Genomic DNA, 27,130 nt, shown 5'->3' on the forward strand with positions numbered 1-27,130 from the left:
CGTAGCCAAAAAAAAAAAAAAAGACGAATTTCAGGATAGAACCATCACAGTATGATGGTTTAGATATGGAGGGCGGGGCAGAAGATGTCCAGTGGGCTTCAGTAACCTGAGGTGAAAAGATGTAATGCACAGGGGTGGTCCTGAGGGAAATGCATCAAGTACAAAAGTAGAGGAGGGGCTTCCCTGGTGGCACAGTGGTTGAGAGTCCGCCTGCCGATGCAGGGGACGCGGGTTCGTGCCCCGGTCCGGGAGGATCCCACATGCCACAGAGCGGCTGGGCCCGTGAGCCATGGCCACTGAGCCCATGTGTCCGGAGCCTGTGCTCCACAACGGGAGAGGCCACAGCAGTGAGAGGCCCGCGTACTACAAAAAAAAAAAGTAGAGGGCAGAAGGGGAGAGACTGGGGAACTGAGCTTTGAGCTGGGCCTGAAATGCGGGCCAGGCTAGGAAAGGCAGCAGGAAGGGAGGGCATTCCAGGAAGGGAAGCAGCAGAATCCAGGTGAAGGGGTGGGAATGAGCTTGGCTTACACCCTGTAGGCGGCACAGAGTAGGGCGAGTCCCGCCAGGAGGGAAGGGTGGGCGCCGGGCCATAGGGTGGGCAGCTGGGGTGGGGTCCGATTTCGTCAGGCCTCTGGAGCCAGGCAGAGGTATCAGCCTTGATGTCAGAGATCATGGGAAGCCGCGTGGGCTCTGAGGCCTGCAGTCAGCCACCTGTCACTCAGTGTTCCAGGTGTGCACCAGAGGCCGCAAAGACACTAACAAGCAGCCACAAAGCTTGTGCTTCCTGAAGAAATTTACTGACAACCCACTCTGATAAAAGTACGGGGCATTTATAGACAAAGTCTCTTGGCTTCCTTGGTTTCTTCCAACCTCATTGGCGATTCCTTCTCAGTCTTCTTTGGTGGCTCTTCTGTCTCCACCAGGCGTCTAGAAGGTGGGGAGCAGAAGGGCATAGGCTTCTGCTTCTTCCCTTCTGTCTGCCCCACCCCACCCCCATTTTTGGGAGACCTCATCCAGCTTCATGGCTTCAACAACCATCTATATTCTGCTTCATGTAGTCAACCCAATTATCTCCCCGACCTATCTCCCAAGTTCCAGACTTGTGTTTGCACCTGCCCACCTGACATCTCTGCTCGGATATGCATATATCAAGCACCTCAAATTTAAAATGTCCAACACAGAAACCTCCAGTCTCCTCCATCCCAACCCATTTGGGGAACCCTACCTTGGTGTTCCCTAGATGACTAAGGGGTACCTCCCAGTTATTAAGGCAAAAACCTAGGAGGCGGCTTTGTGTTCTCATTCCATATCCAATCTATCAGCAAGATAGAAGTTCTGCCTCCAGAAAAATTCAGAATCTGTCCACTTGTATTTAAGCCGCCTCCATTTCCTCCTGGATCACAGCCAGAGCCTCTTCACTTGCCTCCCTGTTTCCCCTCAGGCAGTCCATTCCACAGACCAGCCGCAGTGGTCGGTGTAAAACAGAAATCAGATAAAGTCCACCGTCAGATTAGAAGCTTCCAGTGGCTCCCGCCTGATGCCTCAGAACAGCCCCAAAGCTGCCTCCTGCTGCACTGGGTCAGCATAAGGCTCTGACTACTTCCTTTCTTCCCCTGCTCTCTGCTCTCCAGACACACTGGTCTCCTCTCTGTTTTCAGAACAGACCAGCCTTGTGCCCACCTCAGGGCCTTTGCACTTAGAAGTTGCTCTCTGTGGAACATTTTCCCACCGGTCTTCTTATGGCTCAGATCTTGTTTCAGATGTCACCATCCTACCTCCTGTCTGTCCCCTCCCTGCTGAAAGTCACCCTCTATCACATGTTTAGTTCCAGTAGCTTTGACATAGAAACAGTCATGTATTTATTTACTGTCTGTCTCCCCCATTAGAATGTAAGTTTCAGGAGGACTGGATCCCGTCTGACCTGCTCAGTGCTCTGTCTTCCACTCCTAGAACAATACCGGGGGCACGGTGGGACCTTGATAAATATTTGTTCAAGGAATGAATATGGGCTTCAGATGTGGTTCCTGGTCTTCCTGAGATGGAAGACATGTAACAAACCACAGGAAGAGTTGCCTAAGAATACAGTGCAGGAAATGGTAACTCTGAAAACGAATCCGATAAACTCATTTTTGCTGAAGTATTGCTGGATGACGATATGCTACCCAGTAATGCCAGCCTCCACGGGGCCCTAGAAAGATGAAGACGTAATCTACAGGGTGGTCCTGGAGGGAAACCCTTCAAGGACCAAAATGGAGGGCAGATGAGAGACTATTGGAAGATTGGTGGGTCCTTGTGGGTCCCTCAAAATTTGCCATATGGAGGATTCCTCTGTCACTGAATGCAGACACATCCTCCCCAATCATACACATTCCCCCCACATACATACATTCCCTAATATTACACCCCCTCTTGCAGAGCTGACTGCGATTCTTCTTATCTTGTGCAGGTATTTCATACCCGTCTTAGGGAAGAACCAATTGACAAGCTTCTGAGAAATTCCATGGAAATTTGCAAAAATAAAGCACTATAAACTCTGACATTTCACCATAAATCTTAACAAATTATAGTACAGGCACACAATGGAATATTATTCTGCCATTGAGGTGACAATTATGAAGTTTAATTATCAACGAAGAAAACATTCATGGCTGTAATTTTAGGTTAAGACAAAAAACCTGGACATAGATCTGGTATAAGTATTATAAGCACAACTATATCAACATTATCTAAGGAGAAAAAAGACTGAAAGGGAATAGTTATCGTATTGAGTTAATGCGATTACAATGGGTTTTTCCTTTATGTTTCCAGACATTTTTTGAAATGACTTTTACACACATAAAAATGAAAGTATTAAGGTTAAGCACAGTGTCTTTGCCTCTGTCCCAGCCCTGTGGCCTTCCCGCTCTTCCCTCAAGCAGCTGAAACAAGACAAGGGCACAGCCTCATTCCTGAGCCATGTCAGGCATGGGGATGACAGGGCAGAGGGGAGAAAGAATTGTAACGTCACAACAACAACGACGACAGCGGTCAGCATGGTTCCAGCTTCCTGTGCTCCAAACACTCTGCTATCCACACCTGACATGATTTTGCCCCAGAGGTGGAGAAACTGAGAGGTGAAGTCTGAGAGGTTAAGGAACTGGTCTGAGGTCCCAGGGTTGGCAACTGACAAAGAAAGTTATGGAAGCCCTGGTCTGATTTCACAGCCCACGCTCTCAACCACTCTTAAGGAGGACGGCGCTCTTACAGATACCGAATCCCTGTGTTTCAATGGCTCTCACAGCTTTGAGGGGCCACCTCTGAGTCAGGAGGCCTCTGATGCCAGGGAGGGGCAGGGGGTGCAGGCCCCTGACCTCCCAGCAGGGCTGTAGCTGGTGCATCTCCCGCTGCATCACATCAGGAGCAGGCCTGGCCTACTGGACCACAGGGACTTCCCCACTGGGGAACAGGGGACTACAGGAAGGGCGGGAAGGTGTGGGGCAGAGAGGGGGAGAGGAGCCACCACTCTTCACCTGTGACTCTGAGAGGGGTCACCGGCAGGGGCCCTGGTGCTTCTATGGGGCAGTCAGTCTGGTCAAGGGGACGAATCTTGGGGGTACTGGTCATCTGCCCAGCTGCCCTCAGGTACCTTGGGTGGTGGACACTGGGTTGACAGCCACAGCTATGAAGTGGGACCTACTGGGGCCAGGCAAGGTGACCCCGTGGTGGAGGGCCAGGATGGAGCCAGCAAGCCAGGGTCCAGACAGAGTGGGACAGAGGCAGAGGGGTCCACAGGGGGCAAAGTGACCATGATGCAGTGCTCCTGTGAACAAGGTCCATGGACGGATGCGAGCCTTGCCCCCTGCTGAGCTCAGCCTGGCACTGCTGCTGAGACCAGAGCGGCCAGAGGGGCACAAGAACACGGACCCCTCCCCATTGCTGGGAGCCCACAGGAAGCTCACACACCTGCCCGGTGGAGAAGCTGGGGAGGCAGATCTGGATCTACTGATGATTGCCTAAAGCCAAGGTTCAATTTTTGTAGCCCACTCAATTTACCAGATGGGAATGACTTAGTCAAGGTTTTCTCTTCACTGGCCCATAGGTGGGGTCCGTGAGGAAGGCCAAATCAGTACATTCCCTCCAACTTCCTCAGAGCTGCGCGTGGTTACAGTTATGACCCTGCCCTGCCGCTAGGCTAGACGGCACATGCCTAGAATCTATATGTGCCAGGTGGTCTGCTAAGTCATTCACCTGCAGGATGCTGACCCCTCAGTATCACATCAATCGAAACACCTGCCATCTCAGCTCTCCTATGGACTTAGCTGGGTGACCTTAACCCCACTGAGCCTCACTTTTGTCATCACCACTAATCCCTCCCAAGCACATAGAGTGCATGCAGTGAAAGGTCATCACCGTCAGAGTTAACAACTCTTTGGGGCACAGAGACAGGTAAGGACGGGTAGGTGATGGGCGGGGCCAAAGGGATGCATCTGGGAAAGAAAGAAATTAACAAAAACAACCTGTTAACTCTGCAGCAATGCAGGTGATCTTACTTATAGTCAGGAAAGCGGGGGTAAAATTTAAGGGGCCAGGAGCACTCCCCAGAAATGCAAACATACCTGAGAGCCCCCAGGGGCCATGGGAAGTAGAGGTGGGAGATGGGGAGTTTCCAAGACCTGCGTCTGCTCCAACTCACTGACACTCCTTCCTGCTGTGCTGCCTTCTTCATCCCCTTGTAGGCTCTGCAGGACAAACACATCAGTTCCCGAGCCAGGCTGGCCTTCTGAGGTCTGGATAGTCATTCCAGCCACATCCACCTCTCTGGGTCTTAGAACAGGCTGTTTGGTACTGGGTTGGTCCTTAACAGCGAGGCAAACCGCGGATATCCTTGGGAAATTTCAAGGGGGTTTTGCAAAACAGCCAAAGCAATGTCATCGGATTCCTCCTGAAGCTAAATGAGCCTGATGGTTACAGAGGTGAAGGAAGTCAGTGCTTAGCTAAAAGAGTCCCACACCTCTGTGAATACATCAGCCAATCTGGGCCGACTCTGGTGGAGAGAATGTTCCTGCTCTGTGTAGAGAGTCAGCAGCAAGATACAATTACATTCACCTGGAGCAGCTCTCCTCAGGGGAGGCCTGCATTTCCGAGCTCAGATCCAGGCTCCTCACTGCTCAGGGCTATTTCTAAAAGTGTGACACTCAATATGTCAGTGGGGAGGGAAGAGGGAGCAAGGGCTGAGGGTCAGGTGGCTGAGACCATCTAGGCCCCTGGTGGAGTCCCTGGCTCTTGGCTGACACCCCCAGATCTCTCTTTTGAGCCCTGAAAATAAATCCCTAGCCTGGTGTTCAGCGCTGATGGAGGGGCCACAGGCCAGAAGGGAATTCGGTAATCTACTCTGCCTCTCATTTTCAGCCCTGTCTTTGGTTTGATAGACGCCATTTCTGGCAGCTTAAAGACAATGCATCATAGCTCCACAGTAAAAACAAAAATGCAAAAATAAAAACAAAACACAAACCCCCTTTGTGTCTGTTTACAAGTGTTTTAAAATATACGTTCAAAATGCGCATCTTTCCGTTTCTCTGTGTGTGGGCTCTGAGTGATCCAGCATCCTCTCTAGCTGGGGCCACTCCATCATCCCCCTCCCCATTTCAAGACTCTCTTTTCTGAGGCTGTGGTTCTCCCGTGGGGCCGGCCTCTGGCCTAAACAGCCCTGTCAGAAATCAAGCAGCAGTCAGACTCCCAGGTCTGACTGACTACAGTCCTGTTTGGGGGGCGGGGTTGGGGGGAGATGTATGTAAAGTGTCACTTTTCTGTTTGTGCTAAAAGGTAGCAGAATTCGCACCCTCTACCCCTAATTAAGTCACTTAGCATTCAGGATTATTTTCAGCTGAAAGCAATTAAGAAGAAGCCGATACAAGAAAAGCTTTCTGCTCTCCCTCTATTTGCCTAAAAGCAGTAGGTACGTTTCCTTCCCTCTCCACCAGTTAGAACAGAACTTAATCAGACCTTAATCAGAACTTAATTCCAGACCTTCATCAGCCCACAGAAGCGCCAGTGCTATAACAGTAAATTATAGAAAATTATGTGACTAGGAAGATAAGGGTTAATTTAACCAGGTCTGTTTGTGCCTCTACTCCTCATCTTTAGGGATAAGAATGTTTCTTTCCTCCTAGTATATCTTCTAAACACATGGAGTTGTTTAAAAAAATAAATTTATTTATTTATTTTTGGCTGCATTGGGTCTTTGTTGCTGTGGGTTTTCTCTAGTTGAGGTGAGCGGGGGCTACTCTTCGTAGCCGTGCACGGGCTTCTCATTGCAGTGGCTTCTCTTGCTGTGGAGCATGGGCTCTAGAGCACAGACTCAGTAGTTATGGCGCACAGGCTTGACTGCTCCGTGGCATTTAAGAACTAACGTTGACTGCAGCCCACTGTTTGCTGGGTGTTAATTCTCACACTTCTACGAGGTCAGCATCGTCATCATTATCCCTATTTTACAAATGAAGAAAACAAGTCTCTTGGGGCTTCCCTGGTGGCGCAGTGGTTGAGAGTCCGCCTGCCAATGCAGGGGACACGGGTTCATGCCCCGGTCCGGGAGGATCCCACGTGCTGCAGAGCAGCTGGGACCCGTGAGCCATGGCCGCTGGGCCTGCGCGTCCGGAGCCTGTGCTCCGCACCGGGAGAGCCCCCAACAGTGAGAGGCCCGCGTACCGCAAAAAAAAAAAAAAAAAGAAAAAAAAAAGAAACCAAGTCTCAGAAAGGTTGGTAACTCGCCAATAGTTTGCTCTGGAGCCGTGGGAACCCCTTTCTGCCCCACGAGCCCATACCGGGCCCTTGGCGGGCTTGCCCCATCCAGAGTGGGATCCAGGCCTGCAGGAGAGGCACCTAGCCTTTAGTGTCTCTCCTGATGTCATCAGATACTTTCTCCCTGGACCTGTAATGAGATATTCTAATTATTACCTCCCTGTATCCCTGGCTACAGACAAATCAGCTCCTTTTGATAAAGCCCCACCTCCCTTTTTTTTGAGCAAAATGAAGTGAGTTTTTGTTGCCTGAGACGAAAGTGCCTTTGGGAGACCCTGCCTACAGCTGATGGGGTGACAGCTACTATGCCCTGGAGGCTTGCCAGGCACCACTGGACTCTGAGCCCTTTACAAAGGGAACCAGTTCATGGGGTAAATATGGAACAATGTTATTTTTCTCACTAACTGTCCCCAGCTATACTCTGTCAAAGCCTCCTTTCCTGCTAGATACAGATATTTGAGAAGAGACAGTCCTCCTAACAATGAAACCAGAACCATTTTTCATTTAAACACACACATTTTGATGCATATTATGTTTATGTTTGTAAATTTTTTCTTTTTTGTTCCCTAAAATTGAAGGCCTGCAGGTGCACAAAATACTTATTTAGTCCTTAGCTTCCAAAACCTCAAGACACAATGTACCCCTACACGACTAATGAGTTCACTGTGCCAGGAGCCAGTTCTAGAATGTAATGTAATTTAATATAAACACAAATGGGATAATTATTATGGAATGGTTTTGTATCGCTGGTCTATTTGACAACCCCTTTCTCTGCATGGTTTTCTCCCTCTATTTCTCAGTATGGGGACTTTCTTGTTGGAAAACTTCCTTCTTTAAAGAACTTTCCCCTGGAAACTGAGGATGCCTTTGTTTTTAATCTGTAGGACTTCCCACATTATAAAAGTTTATTTTAACCTAACAAAGCACCCTGCCACTTAGCCATACCATGGAAAATGCTTTTTCTTTATCAATGCTTTTTGCAATAAAAAAGAAAAGCAATACACCTTAAACTTATACACTGCTGTTTGTCGATTCTATCTCAATACAACTGGAAAGAAAACAAATTAATTAGATTTTTAAAAATCAGTCTTTTATCCAATTTCCAGTGAGCATTACTTTTAGGATTAATCAATGCAAAATAAAACCAGGAACAGCTAAAATGTCACATGGTAAACTTTTTTTAAAGTTAATTAATTTTGGCTGCGTTGGGTCTTCGTTGCTGCGCATGGGCTTTCTCTAGTTGCGGTGCGCGGGGCTTCTCATTGCAGTGGCTTCTCTTATTGTGGAGCACAGGCTCTAGGCACACAGGCTTCAGTAGTTGTGGCTCGCGGGCTCTAGAGCACAGGCTCAGTAGTTGTGGCTCACAGACTTGGTTGCTCCGCGGCATGGGGGATCTTCCCAGACCAGGGATCGAACCCGTGTCCCCTGCATTGGCAGGTGGATTCTTAACCACTGCACCACCAGGGAAGTCCCTATGTGGGCGTTTTATCTCCAGCTTGTAGGAAGAAAAAGAAAGGTCAGCGTATCCTTATACATCTGCTATTTTTTTCAAGTGCCTTTAACTCAAAATAATCAATAAGCAGAGCAGCATATTTGAGGGCAAATCTGGTTTCTTTCAATAACTTCACCTTTGTGAATTTTCTTTTGTGGCCTCTATTTCTTGACAAGTCTAATTTTTTCCAGGTCATTTCTTTAAATCTCCAAGACATGATTCTTTTAAAGTTTACCATGTGAGGGACTTCCTTGTTAGGTTAAAATAAACTTTTAGAATGTGGGAAGTCCTACAGATTAAAAACAAAGGCATCCTCAGTTTCCAGGGGAAAGTTCTTTAAAGAAGGAAGTTTTCCAACAAGAAAGTCCCCATACTGAGAAATAGAGGGAGAAAACCATGCAGAGAAAGGGGTTGTCAAATAGACCAGCGATACAAAACCATTCCACAATAATTATCCCATTTGTGTTTACATTAAATTACATTACATTCTAGAACTGGCTCCTGGCACAGTGAACTCATTAGTCGTGTAGGGGTACATTGTGTCTTGAGGTTTTGGAAGCTAAGGACTAAATAAGTATTTTGTGCACCTGCAGGCCTTCAATTTTAGGGAACAAAAAAGAAAAAATTTACAAACATAAACATAATATGCATCAAAATGTGTGTGTTTAAATGAAAAATGGTTCTGGTTTCATTGTTAGGAGGACTGTCTCTTCTCAAATATCTGTATCTAGCAGGAAAGGAGGCTTTGACAGAGTATAGCTGGGGACAGTTAGTGAGAAAAATAACATTGTTCCATATTTACCCCATGAGCTGGTTCCCTTTGTAAAGGGCTCAGAGTCCAGTGGTGCCTGGCAAGCCTCCAGGGCATAGTAGCTGTCACCCCATCAGCTGTAGGCAGGGTCTCCCAAAGGCACTTTCGTCTCAGGCAACAAAAACTCACTTCATTTTGCTCAAAAAAAAGGGAGGTGGGGCTTTATCAAAAGGAGCTGATTTGTCTGTAGCCAGGGATACAGGGAGGTAATAATTAGAATATCTCATTACAGGTCCAGGGAGAAAGTATCTGATGACATCAGGAGAGACACAAAAGGCTAGGTGCATCTCCTGCAGGCCTGGATCCCACTCTGGATGGGGCAAGCCCGCCAAGGGCCCGGTATGGGCTCGTGGGGCAGAAAGGGGTTCCCACGGCTCCAGAGCAAACTATTGGCGAGTTACCAACCTTTCTGAGACTTGGTTTCTTTTTTTTTTCTTTTTTTTTTTTTTTGCGGTACGCGGGCCTCTCACTGTTGTGGGCTCTCCCGGTGCGGAGCACAGGCTCCGGACGCGCAGGCCCAGCGGCCATGGCTCACGGGTCCCAGCTGCTCTGCAGCACGTGGGATCCTCCCGGACCGGGGCATGAACCCGTGTCCCCTGCATCGGCAGGCGGACTCTCAACCACTGCGCCACCAGGGAAGCCCCAAGAGACTTGGTTTCTTCATTTGTAAAATAGGGATAATGATGACGATGCTGACCTCGCAGAAGTGTGAGAATTAACACCCGGCAAACAGTGGGCTGCAGTCAACGTTAGTTCCTTTCCTGCTCAATCCCCATTACAGAAAGTGTGGCTTCAATAACCCAGCTTAATATCAGAACTGATTCATGTAAATATTGTAGATCTGTTGGGACTAAAATGATCTCAATATAACAATGATTTTTTTTTTTTTTTTACAGAGAAAAAGATACATCGTCTTTTTTGTCTTATCCCATGAAGGGGAGAGTGGACATTTTCCTAATTTTTCCTTCAAGAACTAGCCTTGATGGGGGTGCACTTGTCATCCCCATCTCCCCACAACAGGAATTCTTCATCACAGAGCAGGAAATGGGACAGGGCTTGGCTTGAGTTAAAATTTCCCTCATTCCTGAGGCCAGAATGCAGAAATAGGGAAAGGAAGGTAGCACAGAGCCAGTACGGGGCTGAAGCTGCAGTGTAGAAACCCTTTTGGACCCTGCCATCCTGGCACGTCAGGCCTTGAGGAAAGTGGCTGTGGGCTGGTGCGAACCTCATGAGCTGAGGAAGCCAGAGTGGGTCCGAGTCGGGGAAATGGCAGACAAGCCAAAGCCACCTGCCCCGGGGGGCACGGAGCCTGTGGGTACGTGTCCCACAAAGCCCTCTCAGCTTCATTCCCCAAGAAGCGTGCAGGGGCAAGCCAGGCAGCAGACCTGGTGGGGTCCCCTGTCATCCCCAGCTTGTCCAGTAGTGGGCAAACAGGACAAGCCCAGAGCAGCTGGAGCACCTGTCTTTCATCACCAATGCTTCAGGACAGGAGCAGAGGGCGGTAGTGGGGTGCTAGCATTGCCTGTGCTTCAGCAGTGACACCATGTGGCACTGACTATATATAAAATAGATAAACAACAAGGACCTACTGTATAACACAGGGAACTATATTCAATATCTTAAACAACCTAAATGGAAAAGAATCTGGGGGACAGGATAAATTAGGAGGTTGGGATTAACATATACACACGGCTGTATGTAAAACAGGTAACCAACAAGGACATACTGTGTAGCACAGGGAACTCTACTCAATATTTTGTAATAACCTATAAGGGAAAAGAATCTGAAAAGGAGTGTATATGTATATCTGAGTCATTGTGCTGTACACCTGAAACTAACACAACATTGTGAAACAACTATACTTCAATTAAAAAAAAAAAAACTGAAAAGTCAGCTGAAAACCTTGACTGAAGGGAGGCTGCCCAGTTTCCCCCCACCACGATTTTAATGGCCAGGACCCACCTCTTTGGACTAATAAGCAGCCCTGGGTGTTTTGTGGTTATCACTGACGGGAGAAATCCAGGAAGGAAAAACATATTTCTAAGCTCGGTTAGTTGGAGGCTTGAAGTCAATTAGATAGATAATTAAAAAGAGTATAATCTCAATCTGAACTCCCAGCTAGAGGAGTGATCACACATTATTACATAGGGGGTTAATCATCACCCCAGGTGTAGGCAAAAATCACATAAAATACCAATGCCAATTTGTGAAACTTCCTGACACCCAGAAGAGTCCTCACCCCCTTCCTGGATGAGATGGACTCACAGTGATCACACTTTCCACAGAAGAGGATTCTCCTCCACTTCCTGTTGCCTACTTCAGTAGGTGGCCCTGTCATCCGTCCAGTTGCTCAACGGATTAGTCAGAACTCTTTCAGTTGAAGGTGTTGGGAGCAAGCTTAGCATCAACAGGAATGTATTGCCTCATCTAGCTGGGAAAGATGCTGGATTAACTCACAAAATTGAGAAATGAAGATCCTGGGAAGTTGAGAAAGGAGAGAACCTGGGATTCGGAGCAGCAGAACTCTTTCCCTGTCCTGCTCTCCTCTCCTCTTCCTCTGCTTCTCTTTGCCCTGGACCTCAGTCTCTCCTAATGTAGACAGTCCCCCTCCACTGGCAGGGGATATAGTCATTAGCAGCCCAAGCTTCCCAAGCCCACCAAGGGAGAAGTTTTCTCACCAGGCACCTTTATCCTAGGGAAGGGCTCTGATCGGCTTGCAGTGGGTCAGTGTCTACCCCTGGGCCAACTAGTGCCAAGGAGATGACATATGTGATAGGTCAGTCCTGGTCACACCCTCTCACCTGAGGCCACTGAGCGGGGGTTGTGGGCAGAGAAGAGTGATGGGAACTCTCATTTTCTGGGAGCAAATTGAAGACTAGCACAGTCCACCCTGCAGATGCTGGTATCCGCAGCATTTTATAATAAACTCCCAGTTGGACCTTAACATACATGCAGAAAAGTACATAAATCATAAGTGTGTAGTTTGATGAATTTTCACTATTGAACACACTCACAGAAACAGCACCTTGGTCAAGGGACAGAACATTATCAGTATCCTAGAAATCTACCTTATGCTTCCTTCTAATCACCACTTTCCTGACCCCCCAAAGGAAAACACTATCCTGATTTCTAATACGGTAATTAATTTGATCAATTTGGGAACTTTACATAAATGCAGTCATTCAGTATTATTCTTTTATGCCTAGTTTCTTACACTCAATATTATGTTTATGAAATCCATCCATATTATTGCATGTAGACACAAAGTGTTCATTTCACAGCTGCATAGCATCACATTGCATGAATATGCCAAAATTTATATATCTTAGAGGATTTACCTAGGCGTTTATGTCTTTGAATTTTGCTCTGAATTATATCCTTCTTTGGATATACATGTAAATGCTGGTTACTAATTAATATTTTTTAATTAATTTTTATTGGAGTATAGTTGCTTTACAGTGTTGTGTTAGTTTCTACAGTAGGGCAAAGTGAATCAGCTATACGTATATATGTATCTCCTCTTTTTTGGATTTCCTTCCCATTTAGGACCCCACAGAACACTGAGTAGAGTTCCCTGTGATATACAGTAGGATATCATTAGTTATCTATTTTATACACAGTATCAATAGTGTATATATGTCAATCCCAATCTCCCAATTTATCCCAGCTGCCCTCTCTTTCCCCCTTGGTATCCATACATTTGTTCTCTACGTCTGTGTCACTAATTAATACTTAAGGTTGCTACATGAGCTTAAAAGCATATTTTGTGGAAAGGTGTTACAGAAGGATGAGGATGCTCTGCACACTTGAGGTCCACCTTTCCTCACCTCTTTTTGTCTGGGCAACAATCATTTGTCAACACAGCCCCCTGGTGGCGACTTCCTGAACTGCAACCACGGCTCATAGCAGAGGTTAATTACCGGCTTTTCAAAGTATTATATAAAGTAACCGGTGATGTTTATGGAAATAAAAGTGCTCCATCTCCATCTCACAATCTAAAATACTGATAAAAATTTAAAATAACAACTACCATTTATCAAGTACCTACTATGTGTCAGATATTATGTCAACTTCAACACAGTATTCTGTGTACTGGTTATTGTTGTCTCGTTTTTGAGGTAAGAAAACAGACTTAAGGAAGTTCAATACTCACTCAAGGTTCATTCCCCCAGACCTCTCCCCGAGGAGGTGTGGCGTTGGACAAGAGCTTGCACCCCTCCTGGGGCTATCTGCTGGGAGGCAAGTGCTTCCAGATCCTCTTCTCACATCTCCCTCTCTGTCCAAGAGGAAGGAACTTGCACTCCTGCTTTCCCCCGTCCATTCCCGCAAGGGGTACGCGTTGTTTTTGTGATTGGCTGAGGCTCGAGACATTGATTGGGTCATGCCGTACTAGTGGATGGGTTAATACACCTACAGATCAAGAGTCGTGTGGGTGTTTTCTCCGTCTTCCTGCACCTGCATCAGGTCAGCCTCTCCTCTGTCCTTGCTAGCTGCTCCAGACCAGGTATTAGGGAGGATGACAAACCTTTCTTGGTTTGCTGGGGACTTTCCCCCCTGTGCACTGAAATTCCCAAGTCACAGGAACTGCCTCAGTCCCCAAGCAACTTGACTTCCCTTCTTAACCGTGGGCAGGTCAGGACCAAGTTGTTCCACAGACTCAGCTGTTCTAGATTCTCTAAGAGGATGAGACATTCTTTAGGCCTCCTGGTTCGTGACACATGAGCCAATCAGCACTCAGCAACTACCATTAGGAATGAGGATTATCAGGTGAGCTTTGACAGCATGTGGGATGGCCCAGCATGTGGGTTCTGCAGGTGGCCTGGGTACAGGCTTTGGTTTGTTGTACACAGAGCTGCCAGATCAGGTATGGAAATACCGTGTTGTTAACCACAGGCTGTGATAGTCCCCCAGTTAGTGATCCTAAGTCTTTATTTATTTATTTATGGTACGCGGGCCACTCACTGTTGTGGCCTCTCCCGTTGCAGAGCACAGGCTCCGGACGTGCAGGCTCAGCGGCCATGGCTCATGGGCCCAGCCGCTCCGCGGCATGTGGGATCTTCCCGGACCGGGGCACGAACCCGTGTCCCCTGCATCGGCAGGCGGACTCTCAACCACTGCGCCACCAGGGAAGTCCGTAAATGCCCTTCTATTCCTAATTTATTAAGGGCTTTTCATAAGTCCTGAGTTTGTATTGAATTTTATCAATCTTTTTTTAAAATTTATTTATTTGACTGTGTTGGGTCTTTGTTGCTGCATGCGGGCTTTCTCTAGTTGAGGTGAGTGGGGGCTACTCTTCATTGCAGTGTGCAGGCTTCTCATTGTGGTGGCTTCTCTTGTGGAGCAAGGGCTCTAGGCCTGTGGGCTCAGTACTTGTGGCACATGGGCTCAGTAGTTGTGGCTTGCAGGCTCTAGGGCTCAGGCTCAGTAGTTGTGGTGCATGGGCTTAGTTGCTCTGCAGCATGTAGGATCTTCCTGGACCAGGGCTCGAACCCGTGTCCCCTGCATTGGCAGGTGGATTCTTAACCACTGTGCCACCAGGGAAGTCCCTCAAGCTACACTTTTATATTACTATTCTCATTTGATCTATATGTTATTACATAAAATTTATAAGTTTTCTAAAACCCTTCTTGCGTTGTTGAAATAAATCCAACTTGATCAGGAAACAGAAATGTTTCTCAGTTCACCCTTTGCTCACCATTCCCACCGCCACCACATGTGCTGGCCAGAAAGCAGAGTGCCAGCCCAGTGCCAGGACTAGGGATGAGACCCCCTGCAGGGCCTTCTGGTCCGTGCCCACCCCCGACCCCAGCCATCTCTGGGCTTGGCCCAGGACGGCCCACAGGCTGCAGGAAGAGACTTGCACAATCTACACGGAGTCTGTGGGTGGGACCTGACAATTGTCCAAGTCACAGTCCTCACCCAGATAAGGGTGGGGCTGACGGGATGTCCTGGTAGTCAAGAGGCCTGGGGTAACAGCAGGTAGCTGGTGGTTGGGGGGTGAAACAGACAAATACACTCACATGCATCCTCACGTACCAGGTAAAGACTTGAGATTCAGCCATGGGCTGCGTAAGCACTCCTTGGCTCTGGGTCTCTCCGGCTTTATTGAAAGTTCCCCAGATGGGACAAGTCTTTTTTTTCTGCTTATGCCCCCTTCTCAGTCTCCAGAGCCTAGGCACTGAGTCAGCCAGGCTGCAAGGTTGAGGGCACAGTCCTCCAGACTGCCAGGAATTCTGACCCACTTTTAAAGGGGCTTACCCAACTGTGCAGTCTCAGGGGACAGCCCCTACAAGACTGTTCTCACTTCAGACACCAGCTGCAAGTTCAGGGGTCCCCAGGACCACCCTCACTTTAGACCAGCTGGCTACAAATTCGGGGGTCCCCAGGACCACCCTCAGGTTTGATCATTTGCTAGGATGACTCACAGAACTCAGGAAAGCTCTACACCTAGGATTACAGTCTGTTAGTTTGTTTTTTTTATAGTGAAAGGATACAAATTGAAACAAGCCAAAGAAGGAGACAACAGGGCAGAGTCTGGGAGAAGCTAAATGGGAACTTCCAGCTGTCCCTTCTCCGTGGAGTCACCTCTTCCCAGCCACAGTGAGTGACAGTATGCCCAGAGTATTACTAACTGGGGGCCTTGAGCCTTTGATGTCCAGAGTGTTTACCGGGGCTCCCTCACCTACTGCCCATGTGGCTGACCTTTAGTCTCCAAGCCCTCTGGGAGGTCAGGCTAATAGCTTTAGTCCCAGTTCCTCTGGAGGTTGGAACTGATAACAGTCTCTTTCAGAGGCCTCATCACAGATCACACTGTCAGACTGTCCAGCGGCCAAAGCCCCCAGGCAAACAAAGACTCTCCCATCAGGCAGGCCATTCCAGGGGCCAGACCCCTCTTTAAGTCAGGTTAATCCTTCACAGTACAATAGGGCCAGCTCCAAAGTAAGTGCCCAAAGACACAGGGTGGTGTGGCTGTTAGAAGCCTGGCCTTGATTTTAAAGCCTCCAGTTCCAGCTCTGGCTTTGCCACTCCTGAGCTTAGTGATCTTAGCAAGTTGCTTTACCCCTGTTGATACCCACCAGCCAAAGACACCCAGGAATATCACTGTAGTTGAATGAATTTGAGTTTATTGGTACTTGTTGCAACCAAGGAGAACGTACACTGTGGGGAACCATGGAGTGTCTCAGTAAGTAGGAGGTAGGAGGGGCTTATTGTAGGATTTGGGCTTGTGTGAGGTGATTTACAGTGTAAAAAATTAATAAACAGAAACCTCAGGTAGAGTCGGGAGGCCAGAAGGGGGTGTTCTCATGCACTATGAACAATAGCAGAGACCAACAGGAAGAAGAAAGACTCCTTTCCTGGCAAGGACTCAGCCAATGAAAAGCCATGGACTCCGCTTACTAGAGCCCTCCCAGCTTCCTTTTCCTCTCTGTAAAAGCATTCTCTTTCCACTGCAGTGTAGGGGCTTTGCACACACACACACCCAACTCTACGGAGACAGAAGCTCCTGCACTTGGGAGCCTTCCAAACCTCACCCTATGTCCTTCTTCAGGCTGTTCATCTGTATCGAATAAACTGGTAAACGTGTTTCCCTGTATCCTGTAAGCCATTCTAGCTAATTATCGAATCCAAGAAAGAGGTCATGGGAACCCTAACTTATAGCTGGCTAGTCAGAAATACAGATAACAACCTGGGACTTGCAATTGACACATGAAGCGGACGCAGTCTCATGCGGCTGATCCCTTAACCTGTGATCTGACGCTAACTCCAGGTAGATAGTGTCAGAATTGAGGTGAATTGTAGGACACCCAGCTGATGTTGCAGAGAATCGCTTGGTGTGGAAGAAAGCCCCACTCCGCTGGCGACCAGAAGTGTCAGAGGTGTTCTGTTTGAGAAATAAAGGAGAAACTGGAGTGTTTTTTCCTACTCAAGCCAGTAGATACCGTCATCGACATCACTGAAAAATAAGAGTTTGTGATAAAATGGAGAAATTGTAGAATCAGAATAAAGCCAAATACATGAGAGACAGAGGGAAGGATGTCCTGAGGAGAGGTCATCCGATGAGGGCCACGCTCTGTCACTGTGACACCTACATGGTGCCAGGGCAGCCAGAGTTGTATGTGAGCTTGTGTGTATGTGTCCCCTTTGAGTGTGGGAGATCATAAGTGAGTATAGTAGCAATACATAAACTGGATTATATACCATGACCAAGTGGGATTTATCCCAGTAGTGCCAAGTTGGTTTAACATCCCAAAAAATCCATTATTGCCACATAGCCCATTAAAGAATAAAGGGGAAAAAATATAATTGTCTCAATAGACACAGAAAAAGCATTTGACAAAATTCGACACCTTGCATGATAAAAAACACTAAAGGAGCTAGGAATAGAAGGGAACTACCTCAACCTGCTAAAGGGCATCTAAGAAAAAATGCTTTCCTTCCAATATTATGTACAAGACAAGTATGTCTGCTCTTGCCACTTCTAGTCAACATTATACTGTTCTAGTCAGGAAAAGAAAAAGAAATAAATGGCATCTGGAGCAGAAATAAAGAAGTAAAACCATCTCTATTTGCAGGTGACATGATCTTATATGTAGAGAATCTTAAGGAGTCAAAAAAGAAAAAGAGAAAACTATTAGAGCCATTAAACAAGTTCAGCAAGATTACAGGATGCACGATTAATATACAAAAGCATCAATTTTATCTCTTTATAATAGAAATGAGCAATTCAAAAAGAAAATTAAGAAAAGAACTCAATTGATAATAGGATTAAAGAGAACAAAATACTTAGGAATAAACTTAACAAAACAAGTGTAAGTCTTGCTCACTGAAAACTACAAAACATTGTAGAAGGAAATTAAAGACCTAAATAAATGTAAAGACAGCACATGTTCATGAATTGGAAAACTTAAAATTAAGACACAGTGCCCCCCAAATTCATCTATAGCTTCAATTCAATCTCCATCAAAATCCCCAGCTACCTTCTTTGCACAAATTGACAAGCTAATCCTAATATTCATATGGAAATTCAAGGGACCCTGAATAGCCAAAACAATCTTGAAAAGAAAGAACAAAGTTGGAGGACTCACTTCCTGATTTCAAAACTTACCACAAAGCTACCGTAATGAAGACACTGTGATATGAGCATAAGGATAGACAAACAGATCAATGAAATAGAATCAGAGTCCAGAAATAAACGCTCACATTTACAGCTAAATGATTTTCAATTGAAGGTGTCAAGACAATTCAATGGGAAAAGAACAGCCTTTTCAGCAAATGGCTGGAAGAACTGGATATTCACTTGCAAAAGAATGAAGTTGAACCCCTACTTCACACATATACAAATGTTAACTCAAAATGATGGAAGACCTAAATGTAGGGGCTAAAACGATAAAACCATTAGAAGAAAGCATAGGTGTAAATCTCCATGATCTTGGATTAGGCAATGGCTTCTTAAATACGACACCAAAAGCACAAGCAGCAAAAGAAAATTTAAATAAACTGGGAACCATCAAAATCAGAAACTTCCATGCTGCAGAGGATATCATCAAGAAAGGGAAAAGACAACCCACAGACTGGGAGAAACACTGCAAATCATATATCAAATCAGAGAACATATGAAGAGCTTTCTCAATTCAACAAAAAGACAAATAATCCAATTAAAATGGGCAAAAGATCTGAATAGATATTTCTCTAAAGAAGATATACAGGGACTTCCCTGGTGGCGCAGTGGTTAAGAATCCACCTGCCAATGCAAGGGACATGGGTTCGAGCCCTGGTCCAGGAAGATCTCACATGCTGTGGAGCAACTCAGCCTGTGTACCACAACTACTGAGCCTGCGCTCTAGAGCCCATGAGCCACAACTACTGAGCCCATGTGCCATAACTACTGAAGCCCGCATGCCTAGAGCCTGTGCTCCACAACAAGAGAAGCCACTGCAATGAGAAGCCTGCACACTGCAACGAAGAGTAGCCCCCGCTCGCTGCAACTAGAGAAAAGCCCGCACACAGCAATGAATAACCAACGCAGCCAAAAATAAATACGTACATTTATAAAAAAAAAAGATATACAAAAGGCCAATAAATATGTGAAAAGATCCTTAACATCAACATTATGGAAACATATACAAGATACCACTTCACACACACTAGGATAGTTATAATAAAAAAGACAGACAGTAACAAGAGGTGGCGAAGATGTGGAGAAAGTGGAACCCTCATACAATGCTGACAGGAATGTAAAATGGTGCAGGTACTTTGGAAAACAGTCTGGCAGTTCCTCAAAAGACTATGACCCAGCAATTTCACTCCTAGGTGTACATGCAAGAGAATTAAAAACTGTCCACACAAAAGAATTGTATATGAATGTTCATAGCAGCATTATTCATAATAACCAAAAATAGCAGAAACAATCCAAATGTCCATCAGCCCATGAATAAAGTGTGGTATATCTATACAGTGGAGTATTACACAGCCATAAAAGGGATGAAGTACTGATACCTGCTACATCATGGATGAATCCTGAAAATATTACGCTAAGTGAAAGAAACCAGACACAAAAGGCTACATATTCTATGATTCCATCTATATGGAATGTCCCAAATAAGCAAATCTAAAGAAACAGAAAGTAGATTAGTGGTTGCCTAGGGCTGGAGTGGGTGTGGTTTGAGGTTGACAGTGTAGGGATGAGGGGTTCCTTTTTGGGTTAATGAAAATGTTCTCAAATTGATTGTGGCGATGCTTTCACAACTCTGAATATATAGTAAAAGCCATTGAATTGCATACTTTAGATGGATGAATTATATGGCATGTGGATTATATCTCACTAAAGTTGCCTAAAAATAGTATAAGAGGAGAGGAGCAGAGGCAGTAAGGGGAGGCTGTCAGGACGTACTGTGATTCCTGATACCTGGAGCCACCTTCCAGGCCCTCCCGTGCCCTGCCTGTCTCCACTCCTGGCCTGGCACCTCCAACTAGCACCTCAACTCCATTCTGTTCAGGCGTGAAAAGAACTACGTGTAAATGTTTGGTCGAACAAGCTGTTCTATATGCTGGCCTGGTAAGGAGTTTGTTGTCAGCTCCTCCCAAACCAGCTATGAAGGTGAGGGAGAACTCTGGGTGGGACACAGCCCCTCTGGGCGATGAGACCAGCCGCAGAGGCGGCCCAGGCCTGGGAGAGCCCGGGAACTCCAGCCCCGTGAGGGCCGTGGCTGTACCCACTGCAAGTGGGTTAAGCCCCCAGCCCCCAGGATCAGAGTGTGGCCCTCAAATCTTGGGGACCCCGAGAAGTCTCAAGTCTGCGGCCCTGGAGGCCTGGCCCCCGGGGCCCGGTGCCTCAGAGAGGTCCTCAAAGCCTGCAGGATGGTGCCCTGGCTGTTCCGTACGTTGTAGTCACTGAGCTGCAGCAGGCGGTCAAAGTCTTCCTCCTTGTAGGTCATGTTGAACATGGAATAGGGGGAGTTGTCCCCCGTGAGATCCACCTGGCCGGCCGGGAGCTCTGCAGGGCTGCGCTGGACACCTGTCCAGGGGTGGAAGGGGGTTAGGCGCAGGGCCCAGAGGCCTCCACAGCTGGCAGAACGGCTCCTGGTGGCTGGACACAGGGGTGAGCTGCTCCCCACTGAAGGGGTTCCTCCCAGCCCCGTGTCCTTTGCCCAGAACTATAACTGTGGATAGCAGGATGCTATTTTGAGCTATGACGCATGTGCTGCTTCCCACATTTTCTCACAGCATTACACATCTTCCACTGTTCAGGCCCCCACCCTGGTATCCACCTCACCCCCAGGGGTAAGGCGGAAGCAGCAGAAAAACAAAGCCCTTTAGGTTAGTGGGTGGATTCTTAAAACTCATGATGGAAGCAAGCGTCTGAAAACCAAAGAGCTTTTGCTTTGCAAGAAACAGTCTTTGTTGAGAGAGAAAGAGACTCCCAAGATGCGGGCTTAGCATGTTAAGAGTAAAGCTAGAAGGTTTGGAATTATGGCAGGAACTAGAAAGCCAGAAGATTGCACAAAGGCAGAATTAGGTTTTCCCATCAAAAGGGGATAAAAGTCTGACCAGTTGGTGGGAGGCGAGGATTAGAAGGAATGTGATGAGAGTTCAGATTTCGGGGGTCCTTGAGTAGAGGCCCAGCTCCCTGAGAAAGGACCCCAGAATGGTCTGCGATAGAATGACAGAGAGGCCAATTGTGACCCCAGACAGGTTTAGGGGAATCTGAGAGAGAGGGGACTGGGGCTTCTCTTTTCTGGCTGTCCAGCCTGGGGGGCCTTTAGGAAGTCCTCCAACAATGTGGTGCGCAGTAGTGGTGGACGGTGACAGTGCGGGGATTCCCATACATGGCCCCTGCCATAGAGCGGGGGAGCAGAGCCCAGTTGTAGTGACGGGCATGGGGAGGGGGAGGCCAAAGGAGCCTGGGGTCATGACAAAGAGGACACCAGCCCAGTGGCTTTGCAGACGGAGGGCCTCTGCAGGGATCTGGGCATCCACAACAGGCCAGGGTATTGCCATGTCCCAGATTGGGTGGGACTAGCCTTAAGACTCCTGCCTCTGCTGGCTGCAGGGGCACTGGGAGGGCCCAGAGCGGTGCCTCTGAGGGGCCAGGCTTCCAGGCTGTTAGGAAGGGGGGCTGCCTCACCTGGGGCTGAGTGGTCCCTGAAGGAGGCGTTTACCAGCGGAAAGTGAAGCACGACAGGGGCATCAGGGCAGGTGGGGTCTGAGAAGAGGTGGCACTCCCAGGGCTGGCATCGGTCCTGAGGGCTGGGCTCCACACGGGGGAACGGCAGCCCCCGGGCCCGGCAGTCTAGCTCCGTCTGCTGCAGCACCTGGCGGGGCAGAGGGGGCTCAGAGAGCAATGGCTACTTCCCAGTCATCCCAGGTCAGCACTCTAGAAGATGCTAGGACAGCTCCAGCCCAAACTGACTGCTCAAGACAACCTGATTCTGTCCTGCTTGTGGCCCAGTCAAGCTACACAGTGCCTCGGAGGGAAGCAAAGGATCCCGGTGGTCTGCAGTACTGTTTGACTAAAATCTTTAGGTGGGGTACAGATCTCGCACCCCGTATGGGATTGCTGTTTCTGGGATATTCAATCTCAGAGCCTCCAGGGCCTCAGTAGGGGACCCACTTCTGTCTCACAGCCCTACCCACCCCCTTCCCCAGAGTCCTCAGGGAGGCCCCTGGGAGGATGGACGTGGACAGGCCAGGCTCTCCTCCTAGCTCTGTCCAGCGGTTCCTCTTGGGGTGGGCATGGCGAGCTTCCTCCCTGTCTACCGTTCTTGGGAGCCCAGGGCCCCAGCACCTCCACAGCCCTTCCCAACCCTGGCAGGAGCCTTTGAGTCACAGCCTGTCATCTCTCCCTCCCCCTGAGGACCCAGAAGGTCTGGGCCAGTGGCCCTGCTGCTCGTCCCTGGAGCATGGCCTGGGTGGGCGAAGGGTCTGGGGTTCCCATGGGGTGACCAGCGGCACCTCAAAGGGCGAGGATAGAGAGTAGTCGAAGGATAGTATGAGGTCCAGCCTGTGGCCTGGCCGGAACATGGAGGGACAGCTGGTGTTGAGGAAGTAGCCGGCATCCACCAAGCAGAGCTGGGGCTCCTGCGGGGTCAGCTGGCTGGCGGAGGAGTCTACCTGGCTGTCTGATGGGAGAGGTAGCAATAGTCAGGGGCAGCAAGTCCAACACAGATCACCCACCCACCCCTTATACTGCACTCGCCTCCACACCCCCTTCTAACCCCTGGTGTCACTCCCTGAATGCACGTGCCAGCCCAGCCCTTCCCAAGACCTCCTCCAAGCCACACCCCAGGAGTGGATGCTGGGACCCCCCCAGGCCTCTGCCAGCCCCAGCCATGGTCCATCTCCACCCAGGAGCCCAACCTTGTTCCCTGGGGACACATGGCAGTGGCCCTTACCTGCCCAGGTGGAGAAGTCCTTCTGGGCACGGTAGTCCTGGTGCAGCTGGAGGCCCTGGAGGAAGTTGGAGCTGTGCTGGTAGAGTGGTCTGCTCGTCAGGAAGCCCTTCAACATTTGGGCTAGCGCTGTTCCAGGCTGGAGCCACAAGGCCTCCGGCCCTGAGGAGGTCCCCGAGGAGGGAGGAGATTCCTCTGAGCCCAGAGAAGCAGACATTGGTCCATTGGGGGGTCTGGAAATGCCTGGCCCTCCCTCCCCCGACAGTCCCCTCCGCCGACCCTGCAGCATCTGAAGGGGAAGCGGCTTCACCGCAGGCTCCCCTCAGTGCCTCCCTCTCCTACCCAGGCTCCTGATCTCGTCCTTGATGTGCTGCTTCCAGGCATCACTGGAGCTGGTGAGGTTATACCAGGCATCCAGCAAGTTCAGGGAGAAAATGTTGCTCCAGATACCTGAAGGCCAAATTCCCAAGAGAGGTCAGCCTTAGGCCTCAGTGCCCTGCCCCCCATCACTTGGAAGGCAGTGGTCCCCACCCTTGAGTGCAGATGGAGAATAGGAGGGGGAGCAGGCTGCCTCTGCAATGGCCCTTCCCCCCAGCTCAATATCTGCCCTCCCCGGGTGCTCTGCCCAGACCTGGGTACAGGGCATTCAGAGTGATGACCATTCACCTTCCAGGAAGCAGATGCGGGACTCAGGGATCCTCCTCATCAGCCGCCCCATGAAGAAGTCCGAGCCGAAGAGCTCAGAGGGGATGAAGGCGCCGTACTTCAGGAACCCGACCTCATAGGGGGAGAACTCGACCCACTCTGAGGGGCCAGGAGGGAAAGGCAGGAATGAAAGGACAGTGGGTTTGGGGAGCCCCAGCTCTGACAAGGGCCAAAGACACTGCTCCCCAGCAGGCCTCCGCCTCCTCCCCGCCCGGCTGACTGTTGAGCTGACCTCTCCCCCACCCAGCCCCTTGTCTACATCCTCACCACCACAGCCCTGCCCCAGGACGGCGAGCTCTGCTGGCTGCCTCATCAGGCAATCAGAACCACCATCCTTCCAGAAGGCTGGCCATCTGTGCAGGAGTTTCCTGTGTGAATACTCTGGGGGCCCTCAGGGTGCAAAGGAGGTGTGCATGCACGTGTGTGTGTTGGAGGGTGGAGTGGACAGGACTGAGGACTGTACCCTTGAAGTCCGGGGTCTGCAGATTGTTCTCTTTGACATTGAGGCTCAGGTAGAGGGGCAGAGGGTTCTGGCCCCGCTCCAGCACAGCTCTCTGTCCTGACAGCTTCTGATCCATCACCTGGGGTGGGGGCGTGAGGGCCAAAGTAAGGTTGGGAGCACCCTGGAGGCAGGGTGGGAGCACAGGCTGGGGGTGAGGAGCGTCGGGGTCTCCATGTAGGGCTGTGCACTGCAGACAGCACTGTTCACAAGGACCACAGTGTCAACAGTGACACCCACCCCTGCATCCTGTGGTTCCAGTGGCCCATCTTTATGGGTTGAAGCATGGCGGGTACATGGACCCTGATGCACAGGCACAAAGGCACGCGCACGCACGCGCGCACACACACACACACACACACACACACAGACGCTGCTTTCCAGAAAGGACTCAGAAATCCCCCTTCAGTGTACATTGTAAGCTTTGCCAGGGGATGGGCTGCCCCTTCTAGGTTCATCTGGACCAGTTCAAGTTTCAGCCCCTGCCAAACACTCTCCTGACATCCTCATCTCCACCTTTCCTGCTTTGCACAGTACAAAGTTGTACCCCATTATTTATCCTTGCCTTTTGTTTCTAATTTTCCCTCCAATAGAACTCCAAACTCTGGCAAGGACTCTGGCTTGCCTTTTGGGGAAGCCTCCACAGAGCCTCACTGAATTCTAGGGGAACAGAAAGGTCTCCTTCTATCCCAGACCAGAAATGAAAATAGAGTTCATCTCAAGCCTCAGCAAGGTTAAGGGTGGTGACTGCCTGGAACCCCACCTGGGGAAGGATCCTGCTGCCACAGGCCCTGGGTTGTTACTCATGGAGCAGTATGTGTACCAGGAACGCACCACCTCTCTCCTAGGCTCTCTGAGCTGGAAGGCACCCCACTCAGCAGCTAGACCTAGGAGGTTCCCACCCTGCCATATCAACCTTTATCATCAGATTTACTTAGAGTTAAATATACAGATGACTGGGTCTCTTCTGAGAATCATCAGAAGCCACTTAGGAATTTGTGTTTTTAAAACCTCCCCAGGTGATTCTGATGATCAGCCAGATGTGCATCCCGGGACTCTAGCCTAGTCCATCCAACAGGGAGTCCGGCTCCCACACCCATGACAAAGCCTCAGCACACCTGGTGTGCTTCCCTTCCCCTGGCAGCCCTCTGTCACACAGTGAGAGCACTCAGGTCACAGTCACCTTTTCCTCCAGTTCTTCAGTGGTACCCAATACGACTTGAGTTATGGGGAATCCACAGGAAATTCTCCAAATACGGCTCAAGCGGCCTGGCACTGAGCGTTTGTTATATTTACAAGTTAGTCCTGTGGGTGTGAGTATGTATGTGTGCTGAGGAGGGAGGGGGCTTGATGAATACCTGTGATTTCCTTTCTCAAAGTCTTTTATTTAGGAATCCTGTTTGCCTGCTCTTTTGACGTGTACAATCTTTTACTACAGATGCAATTTCTGCCCTGGGAAAGCCTTGGAAAAGGGTCAGCACACCTCTCTATCAACTGAAACAGCACCCAGTATTCCTTTTCCTTTTAATACCTCACCAGTAAGTCATGGCAAGTCTCTGGATCTCTACCCGCACCCCCTCCCCAGTTTCCAAATGAGGGTCCCCAACCCTGCAAAACACCACTCTGATGACTCAAGGGTCCCACCTGGAGTGTGGGAGCTGGGTGCAGTTGGTGGTCTGTCAGTGTGATCTGGGTCTTGCACAGGGTGGCACTAAAGTGTATATAAAACCTTTTGTCTAGAGTTGAAGAAAAATATGTAAGACCTTTTTAACTCAGGAAAAGATAGGAGAAAAACTGTAAGTTTCTCCTTGAAGAATGGTGAGCAGCTTCTAAGCCTTTCAGTGTTTGCCAGCAAGAGAGTAAAAACAAAGTTTCAAAGAGGTAATTTGAGAAGCACTGATTACAACAGGTGTATTTTGTAAGTGGGTTTTTATAAAAACTGAAGTAATATTATAAAAGTATATAGACTAAGTAAGTTGTTCTAAGTTTCAGGGTATAATATTTCTCTAATAATACTTAGTATTAATGAAATTGTGATTTGTTATATATGGAGTTATATTTTCTGACCACTTAAAATGACTTTTGGTACTGTAGCTCAGTATAGTATAGAGATAATAAATACTTATTTTTATCTAAAGGCAAATTTGAAATCAACACTAAATTTTTCTCAATAAAGAATTATTTTTAAAATGTGAGCTTTAAGAGATAAAGCATGATGACTAAGAAAAAAAAGAAACAATATTTGCAAAGCTTTCACATTGTGACAAAATTTTTTAAACTGCATGGGTACTCATTTTAAAGAATGCATTGATGTTCAGTAATATCGCAAGGATTTTTATTCTTGTGAACAATAAGTTTGTCTTTTTTAAAATGACTACAAACTGTGTACATAAAACCATGTATTAAGTCATTACTGGAGGATCAAATGTAATTAAATATGTCTTCTTTATAGCCTAGGATCAAATTGCATTTTCTAGCACTTCATAAAATGAACTGTTAAAACAAGCTTTCCCCACTCTATGGTAATTAATTGTTGCCACCAGGCAGAAAAGTCAGTTAATAAAACACAGCACCCTCAAAACCAAACATGAACTTAAACAGTAGATCCAAAGAATACATGGGATATATTAATAAAATAAAAACATTTCAAGTAATTATGTTGGTTTTATAAATTCCATGCCATTTCGACAAAGATCCCAATAATATTTATCATGAAACTTGACTAACTGATTCTATTATGTATATAGGAGGGCAAAGGGCCAAAAGTGGCCAAGATAATTCTGAGAACCAAGGTGGCAGATGGGGGTAAATTTGCCCTATCAGAAACTGAGATTTATCACAAAGGTAGTAACTAAGCCAGGGCAGGATTGGCACAGGGATAGAGAATGAGCCCCATTAGAATGGAATAGAGGGACTCCCTATTGGCTAAGAATCTGCCTGCCAATGCAGGGGACACA

At 48.2% G+C, this 27,130-nt stretch overlaps 1 protein-coding gene across 4 annotated transcripts in view; it reads right to left on the reverse strand.

Moving 5' to 3' along the window:
* Positions 1-16,192: 16,192 nt before the first annotated feature.
* Positions 16,193-27,130, reverse strand: part of PLA2G4D (phospholipase A2 group IVD) — a 33,692-nt gene continuing 22,754 nt past the window's right edge. For 3 of the 4 annotated variants that reach the window (XM_067744234.1, XM_067744225.1, XM_067744239.1), the window contains 7 exons: positions 24,138-24,255; positions 23,636-23,773; positions 23,312-23,419; positions 22,973-23,164; positions 22,533-22,699; positions 21,706-21,892; positions 16,193-20,595 (listed from right to left, as the gene is read on the reverse strand). In XM_067744234.1, the coding sequence (XP_067600335.1) occupies positions 20,369-20,595; positions 21,706-21,892; positions 22,533-22,699; positions 22,973-23,164; positions 23,312-23,419; positions 23,636-23,773; positions 24,138-24,255 (1,137 nt within the window). In that variant the 3' untranslated portion in view covers positions 16,193-20,368. The remainder of the gene's footprint in view (positions 20,596-21,705; positions 21,893-22,532; positions 22,700-22,972; positions 23,165-23,311; positions 23,420-23,635; positions 23,774-24,137; positions 24,256-27,130) is intronic. The other variant, XM_067744249.1, reaches the window with a different exon arrangement.

This window comes from Pseudorca crassidens, chromosome 1, assembly GCF_039906515.1.
Source record: "Pseudorca crassidens isolate mPseCra1 chromosome 1, mPseCra1.hap1, whole genome shotgun sequence".
In the NCBI taxonomy this organism is placed as follows: domain Eukaryota; kingdom Metazoa; phylum Chordata; class Mammalia; order Artiodactyla; family Delphinidae; genus Pseudorca; species Pseudorca crassidens.